The sequence below is a fragment of the Corylus avellana genome, chromosome ca6, assembly GCF_901000735.1.
Source record: "Corylus avellana chromosome ca6, CavTom2PMs-1.0".
Classification (NCBI taxonomy): Eukaryota; Viridiplantae; Streptophyta; class Magnoliopsida; order Fagales; family Betulaceae; genus Corylus; species Corylus avellana.
In genome coordinates this window covers 25343628-25352683 of record NC_081546.1, presented here as the reverse complement: position 1 = coordinate 25352683, position 9056 = coordinate 25343628, and the positions used below count along the sequence as shown (strand labels likewise).

Below are 9056 nucleotides of genomic sequence, written 5' to 3'. Positions count from 1 at the left end.
TAGCCGTTTCCAAAAACTACTGTACCCCCTGTTCACTGAACAACCTCCCAAATTCCGAGCCCCCGCCTCCATTGCCACATGATAGGCACTTCGGACAGTAAATTGTCCATTCTTATTTGGCCCCCAAGTCATTTGGTCTGGGTGAGACCTTGGGCTGATTGGGATACCGCATATAATACTAGCCTCCTCCGGAAGGAAAATTGATTCCACCAATGGAATATTCCACCAACATGTATTATGATCAAGAAGTTCTTTTACCTTAGCATTCCCATCGAGGTATTGTATGGGTGATTGAACCGCATGTGTGGTTCTAGTAGGTAGCCAACGATCACCCCATATGAAGATAGAATGCCCATCCCCCACCCGCCACACCAAGCCCTCCCGGAGTAACGCCTTTGCATTCCATATACTTCGCCAGGCATATGAAGGTTTTTTCCCCATCGGAATGTCTAGAAATGAACAATTAGGAAAATACTTCTCCTTATAAATTTTTGCCACCAATGAGTCCGGGCTTTGGATCAACCGCCAGCCTTGCTTGGCTAATAAAGCCATATTAAAACACTCCAAATCCCGATAGCCCAAACCCCCTGATTCTTTGGATCTCCCCAGTTTCTCCCAACTCATTCAAGCGATTTTATTTTTATTCTCCTTATGCTCCCACCAAAACTTGGCCATCATCGAATTAACATTGCGACATAAAGTCTTCGGTAATTGAAAGACACTCATGGTATAAGTTGGGATTGCCTGAATCACCGCTTTAAGAAGTACTTCCTTGCCAGCTTGTGACAAAAACTTCTCCTTCCACCCATACATTTTGTCCCAAATTCGCCCCTTTATCCCTTCAAAAGAGCTGGTGCGAGATCTTCCGACTAGTGCTGGCAAACCCAAATATGATTCATATCTCTGAGTCACAGACACACCAACTGTTTGTGATAACTGTCCTTTAATGTCTGCCCGGGTATTGCGACTGAAAAAAATGGCGGTCTTTTCTTTGTTTAGCTTCTGGCCAGAGGCTTTCTCATACTCCCCAAGAATTTGCTGCAGGCACCTCAATTCTGATTCCCTTGCTTTACAAAATAGTAAGCTATCATCCGCAAAAAATAGATGATGTAGTCGTGTGCCCCCGCGGGTGATAGGCAAACCTGTGAATCCCCTATCTCCCTCCCTCTTCTGCAAAGCGGGACTAAGCCCCTCCGCACACATAATGAAAAAATAAGGCGATAGTGGATCACCTTGCCTAAGCCCCCGGGTCGGAATTATTTCCCCATAGGTTTGCCCATTTATAAGAATCGAATATTTGACTGTGCGGACACATGTCATTACCAAATGAATCCAGCGCGCAGCAAACCCCATCCTGTACATGACAAGCTCTAGGAAATCGCATTCTACCCGATCATACGCCTTGATCATATCTAACTTCAAAGCCATATATCCTTCCCTTTCGGTCAAACGGGTATCCATTGTATGTAGGGCTTCAAAAGCTATGAGGATATTATCCGTAATGAGTCGCCCTGGGATAAAAGCACTTTGATTTGGGGAAATAATCTCCCCCAACACCCACTTCAGTCGGTTTGCCAACACCTTTGCAATCAACTTGTACACGACATTACAAAGACTTATTGGGCGAAATTCAGTAATTTTAGAGGGATTTTTTATTTTGGGAATAAGGGCTATATTGGTCACATTAATAGTTTCAGCAAATTTCCCATCATTCAAAAATTCAAGAACAGCCTTACAGACATCATTACGTACCGTACTCCAAGAGTGCTGATAAAAGCATGCTGAGAAACTGTCTGGACACGGCGATTTAAGTGGGTGCATCTGCGCCAAAGCTTGGTCCGCCTCAGCCGCCTCAAATCTGTTCAGCAATCGTATATTCATACCATTCGTTACCGTGGCTTGCAGCCCCTCTAAAAAAGACTCCTTACCCTCAGTCCCTTCCGATGTGAATAGCTTCTGGTAATAAGACACAAATGCATGACTAATGTCCTCCAGCTTGGACCATTCCCTTCCCTTTGCGTCAACAACCCGCTTGATCGTATTAATTCTTCTTCTATGACTTGCCCAAGCATGAAAGAAGGGCGTATTTCGATCCCCATCCCGGTACCAACTTTGTTTTGCCCGTTGTTTCCACCTTGTGTCTTCAAAATCCAGCAAAATGTCTATCTCTTTTTGCAAACATTGTGTTGCTGCATGTTGATCTGGGCCCTCCAAGCTTTGTAGCTTAGTCAATTGTTCGGTCTTCTTTTTGATTAAATTTTCATTTTTTCTGAATTTCTCCTTACTCCACCACTTCAACCGGGTTTGGCACTGTTCCAACCTTCTCTGTACTGTCGCCATGGCTCCCCCTCCATCAATATCGCCCTCCCAAGCATTTTTTTATAATGGCATCACATTCTTCATCTGGGAGCCAACTAGCCTCAAATTTGAAGCTCTTTCTCCCCTTCCTACCCGTGGGTTGCTGATTATGAAAAGAGACAAAAACCGGATTGTGGTCCGACGCCCTGGCTGCCATGACATGGACCCCAACCGATTTGTATTTAGCACACCAACTGCTGTTTCCCACGCCTCGGTCCAATCTTTCTTGAGTAAATGTGTCATCTTGACGCTTGTTTGACCAAGTGTATTTCGGACCTGAGAATCCCAAATCCCCCAAGTAACACTCCTCAAGTACTGCCCGGAATGCCTCCATTTGACTCTCCCTGCGCCTGCTTGCCCCCAATTTCTCAGATTGGTGGGTTATTTCATTGAAGTCTCCTACACAGAGCCATGGAACCGGGGAAAAACCTCTAAGATGTGAGAGAAGAGACCATGATTCACCTCGTTTTGTGGAATCAGGATGCCCGTAAAACCCGGTAAGCTTCCATTGGAAATCTTCGTCCGCCAACTTCACAATTGCATTAATATGCCGTCGTGAATAATTTTGGATTTCTAATTCATGCGCCTCCCGCCATAATAGAGCCAAACCCCCACTCCTCCCCACTGGCTCCACCACAAATAATCCTTCATATCCAAGTTTCACTCTCAACTGCTCCATCCGCTTTTTGTTACTAATGGTTTCCATTAGAAACAAAAAATTGGGTTTCTTTTCCTTAACCATGTGGCTAAGGTCTCGAACTGTCCGAGGGTTCCCAAGCCCTCGGCAGTTCCAACTTATGAGACTCATTGGGACTGGCGGGGCTGTAAAGCAGCCTCCGCCAATTCCTTTCCTTTGCTAACCTCCATCGAGACCCCTCTATGTTTTTTCTTTTGTATTCCCTCCTGTGCTGGCCCAACCTCTTTACTGAGAGCCTTTCGTTTTTGGCCGATCCTTAAAGAGGAGGGACCACTCACCCTTCCATCCTATGCGTCTCTTGCTCTTCTCTTCCAGTGTCTTAAATTTGCTTTTTCCTTTCCCTCCGTCACTGGATTTGGTTGAGATAAAATCTCCATCGCTACATGGTTTTCATGGGCACCCTGGTCCGAGTGCTCGTTCCCAGCCCCTTCCAACTTATCTTGAATCCCAAAGTGTTCAGTGTCACCCCGCCCGGTCCCACCCTTCGTGCTGTCCAACCAGATAGGCCCATCAGTAATTGCTTCCCCAATGGGCTTTTCCCCCAATTCTGCTATATTAGCCTTTTTTGCAAAGTCCCCCTCCACGTCAGTTCCTGATTTTGCATGGGAACCCATATGTCGTGATTTGTCTGATTCCCCATAAGAAGGAAAAACAGAGTGATTCACGGTCCCCTGCGTATCTTCTGAGTTGTTTCCCCCCCTGATTTTGCAACCCCTTTTTGGCAAGCTTCGAACTCGTAACTGCGCACCTCATCATCACCGCCGTTGGACCTGCTAGGGTTGCCATATTTTGATGAGCTTTCCTTATTTTCCCACCCCGTGAACATAGAGCTGCCGCCTTTCTCGTTTGTCGCCGTGTACCCTAAACCATCGCCCCTCTCGCCACCACTTGTCCGCCGGGAATCATCAACCCGGAGCCAAACCCCCCATTCCTTGATACTGCTGTCCGTGGTCCTTGTTGAGGACTTCTGAACCGGGCACCCTTTCTTGTCATGTAAAATCCTCCCACAATCAAAACAGAGCATGAGAAGTTTCTCATATTTGAGAATCACCCAGTGTGATTTTCCCCCCAATTGCAGTGCCCTTCCTCTCTCCAAGGGTGCATGAAGGTTAATGTTGACACGGATACGTAGACACCTACCCCAACCCACTCCATCGCCAGCAACGTCCACGTCTTCTACATCACCAAGAGACTCACCAATTTTGGTACCCACCGTCTTGTTCATGCACAGTAGAGGCATCTCATGAGCCTGAACCCAAAACGGTGAATGAGAGAAATCCATTTGGGAGGGAGGAACACTCCCATCAAACTCTTGAAGAACTAGAATCTGTCGATCAAAAGACCAGGGTCTGCCTTCTAAGACCCGTTGCTTGTCTGTGATTTCTTCAAACTCAAACAACCATACATTGTCTTGAATTTCCTTGAAAACCACTTGGCCCGACACCCACCATATTCTGGATAATACAGTTTTAAAGGCCTCCTTATTGACTCTGCAATCCCCACCAACCTTTCCCACCAAGCACCTCTCCCCTTTAACCCGGCCCTCCGCAATGTCCCCTTCACATATTAGCAAGCCAGCCTTCTCACCCTCTGTCAATGTCATTTTACCACAAAGCCTTTCTATTTCCCCTGACATCGTAAAATCGTGCTCCTTTGTGATATCTCCTCTACTACGACTCTGTCCTGCCCTAACCTTCTCTCCCGGATAACCGGTAGAAGACGAACCCTCCAGACCTAGCCGTTCCTCAGAGGAACCCTAGTGGAGACAAACAACTCTATTTTCCTTCATAAAACAATCTTTTATTGAACGACTGCCTAAGTCACCTCAGGTTGAACCGGCTTGTGAATAGGGTTTATCTTTATTTTTTTATTTTTTGTTTTAGGTTCTATGAACAGGCCGATTTTATCAATCCTCACGGTCACGGATAGGCTAAGGAGGACGCCTCATGGACGAGCCTTTCTTCCTCTTTATTTTCTTCACAAGAGTCTTCTTAGCATATGCGCAATGAGTGTGAAATGGAGTGAAGTAAGTCGAACTGAAATTATGGATTTGACTTATTTGGACGGGTAATACTACATATCACTCTCATATTTTTCTTATGTCTCCTTAAAATTAAAATCATAATTAGATTTGTAATAAATTACTATTAAATTTTGATTTAATAATAATTTTAAAAGTTACTTTAATTTTGAAAAGATACCAAAAAAAAAAAAAAGGGTAAAATTTAGAATTAATCCAATTAAACCACTGCAATGTGATGATACGTAAGACAACAAGACCTAAGAAGACAATCTTGTTCAAATACCTATTCAAACAAGTGGGTTCTATCAAATCAAGATCTCTCTCGTTAGAGGTTGAATACCTACTACGTATTCCTCCCATCCAAACTTTTCTCATGCATTAAAGATTCGAGTTATTCGAATATCTTGTCCAAACAAGTAAGTTCTATCAAGATATATGTTGAAAGAAACTTAACCAACTGAATACATTATTAATACTTGTAAACCCTAAAAAATGTTGGAAAAAAGCGTTTGAAATAGACTTTTATCTTCCTTTTATCCCCCAAAAGTGATGTAATTTTTAAAATCATTATTTGATCATCATTCAGTTTGGAATAGATCAATGTTGAATTTTGATCTAATGGTAATTAATTTAAAAAGACACATCATTTTTAAGAAATAATAGGAAAATAAAAGTCTTACGCATAACATTATTGTGACATATATATTAATTTAATCCGAATGCCATAATTGATTATCAACTTAATTAACTCAAGCGAGCTAACGAGCAATGGTTATAAACCCTTCTGGCGAAAGCTGGATTTGTTGTACGTATTCTTTGAGTCACGTGCAAGCTTCATAATTTCTTATTTTGTCAACTTGAAATGACCAGAAATCATTGAATTGGGGCAATGATGCAAGGCTTTCCACATCCAAAAGATTGCAATGACAATTCAAGTACCACTTGCACTAATCTAATTGGTGGATTAATTTTTATATGGGCCCTAGATTATTTGTCTCCTTCACACCATTTACAAGCCTTTATTACTTTTTCTAACCTAGTAACTTTAATGTAACCTACTAGCAGAGACCGAATCAAGATATTTTTATGAAAGCATAAACAAAAATATATTTAAGATTTACATTTAAATTAATATATAAAAAATAAAACTTGTATCCATTCGATGTTAAAAAAATATATATAGACAACATAAAACAAATAATATAATTATTTCTTAATATACTTCAATTTTCACCTTAATTATCTATCAACATGCAATCTATGATCTTTTTCTTTTGCTTGATGAGTGAAGAAAGGTAACACCTTTTTCCAACTCATGAACATGTCGAATCGCCTAATGATTGGCTACCAAGCGTACGTGGTAGTATTTGCAAGATAATTTTTAAAAGTTAGTTCTACCCAATATTTGTATTTTTGTAAAGCTCGAAAAAAACGAGTTAACTATATATATTCAAAACGAATGTTCTTTCGTTCTACTCAATGATCAAGGGGCAATTACAAGTATGATAACCCTCAATCATTATACTTAAATCGATGAATGCATATATGTATGGCCAACAGAATGCCTGACCAAATTTGATGATCAGATGGGCTAGAGCTGGGTTTTTGGACCGACTCTACAATATAAATTCCCCAATAAGTCAACAAAATCATGATTAACTAATTTGGAGTGTTCTTGACATAGCCTTCTCCCTACGAATTAAACAACCATGTTTGTTGTTATATTTGGATTACCCTAAAGTTAAGAATTTGATGAGATTGATGAAGATTAAATTACCCTAAAATTAAAGATTTGATGACTTGTTGTGATTGAATCACCCTAAATTAAGAGATTTGATCTTCATCAATCACATCAAATCCCTAACTTTAGGGTCATCCAAGTAAACTCTCACATTTGTTCCCATGCATGGATCATGCAAGTGATTTGGGTTGATTTTTTGGGGCCTTCATCAGAATAATTGGAAATTTGGAAGGCTACAAGATTGACCTGGTCTTGTTGTCCATTGTCGAGTGGTATGATTGTTCTGAAAATAAGTTAGAATATTAATTAATAATTCATTTATCATTTCTTATAAACTAAGTTTTTAAAATAATTGACCATTTCAAATGATTTCGTACAAGTAATCTTGAGTTTGAAATATGCATCCGTAATTTACTTTCCATCTTTATCAATCTCTGCAAGCTTAAACATTTGAAGAACTGGCAATTAAACAAAAGCAATAAATGAATAAATTAAGAAATACAGAAAGATAGTGGGACTTTAAAGATAGAAAGCCAATAAATAAATAAATAAATGAATGAGTTTGGAAGATAAGGAACCCTTCATATATATTTTATTTTTTGTTCAGATTACAAATATAAGTCACCAGTTTGGCAGCTAATGCCTTTTCTTTTGTCGAATTGTAAATTGAGTAAAATTCTTCCCCGAGTAACATTACATACTATAATTTTATTCTGCAACTATCCCATAATATTTTGACACTCGCTTGCTGTTTATTAAATGATCCTTCTAGTCTTCGTAGCTTTAATGCTTTTTGATTGTTAGTTCCATGCATCACCACAACGCTGCTCTAAATTTGGCTTGGTTCCAAGATGTAGAATCTATTTAGCTGAAAAGCACTATACTAAAGGCAGTAGATAAGAAAGAAAGATAGGGCATTATAGCTGCAAGTCAAGAAGTAGCATTCTCATTCGTATCCGTTGAAGAACTATATTACAATATTCGCGTGGCAATCCCATTTAATCAGCTACATAGACAGCAAATAACAATAAAATATCTCGGAGTAAAATTCATGGTTCTGTGACTGCATGCTTTTTGCAACTTGAATTTCAAATACCCACTTGAAAGTGCGCACAATGGGAACAACTAAGTGAGACGAGCACAAAAAATATCCAAACTAGGGGCGAGAGTGTGGCGACCTGTTTATCAAGGCTTCAAAGCTAAAACCGATAAATTTTTCTCTAAATTCAATTAAAGGAATTTCTTTCAATTCAATCTATCAAATTGAGATATGTTTAAAATGCATGTGAAAATCAAATATATTTTTAACACGTCAGTTTAATATACTGAAAGGAGATATGTGGTGATCTCCAGATTAACTCCAATTCTTTTGTGACTTCTTATGCCAATAAAATGCATGTGCAATAAGACTCTTAACCACACTTATCTCATAAACAGGTAATTGAGTCATATGCCTGGCAGAATTAGGAATTAGGATTGTTCTGTTAGAGTTACAGTATGACTGCAGCAAAAATGAAGAATTGAAAATTGAAAAGAGAACTCAATATGGAAAAATGATACGCTAATTATACCATGGGGTATAGGATGATGGGTAAGGAAGCTGAGAAATTAGAAGTTTTCTCACTTATGAGAACTCTCTCCTTTATTTAGTGAAGGCAAAACATCTTCTAAAATTAATCTATTAATCCAATGTTTGCGCCTTAATAACTCTAAGGGCATGACATTAGAAATCATCTCATCGTATAAATGTAAGATGGTTAAAATTAATTTTCTCGAAAATATATATATATTGATTCGCATCAGTGAAAAGTATAACTTAGGCCCTCTGAAGTTCCAGCCGATTTGACAAACACTCCCTGAATTTCCAAAACTCTAACTTAGGCCCCCTGAACTTTGATTTGCTCTCACTTTGGACCATTTTGTTATTTTTCAACGTTAAAGTCAAATAGTTTGACTTTTTATGCAAATTTTACCTTCACCTCAAAACTACACCGTTTTGTGCCCTAAAACTACAACACTTAACCCAACCCAAAACGACGTCGTTTTATACATTAATTTTTTTTTTTTTAAAAAAAGAAAAGCAAAATATTAAAAAAAGAAAAAAAGAAAAGAAAAAGAACTAAATCGGGGTGGCTCCAGCCACCCCTTGGCCAAAACGAGGTGGCCGGACCACCCCATTTTTGGCCAAGGGGGGTGGCTCTAGCCACCCCTTGGCCAATCTGGGGGTGGTCGAACCA

The 9056-nt window shown here is 39.9% G+C and overlaps 1 protein-coding gene across 1 annotated transcript; it reads right to left on the bottom strand.

Annotated features, from left to right (window-relative positions):
* Positions 1-2353: 2353 nt before the first annotated feature.
* LOC132185439 (uncharacterized) lies at positions 2354-3166 on the bottom strand. Its single transcript, XM_059599212.1, has one exon. It carries the CDS (start codon positions 3164-3166, stop codon positions 2354-2356), a length of 813 nt encoding a protein of 270 aa, XP_059455195.1.
* Positions 3167-9056: the final 5890 nt, after the last annotated feature.

Coding starts and splice junctions, on each gene's coding strand:
- LOC132185439 (XM_059599212.1), bottom strand. CDS start 3,166: ATGAGTCTCATAAGTTGGAACTGCCGAGGGCTTGGGAACCCTCGGACA.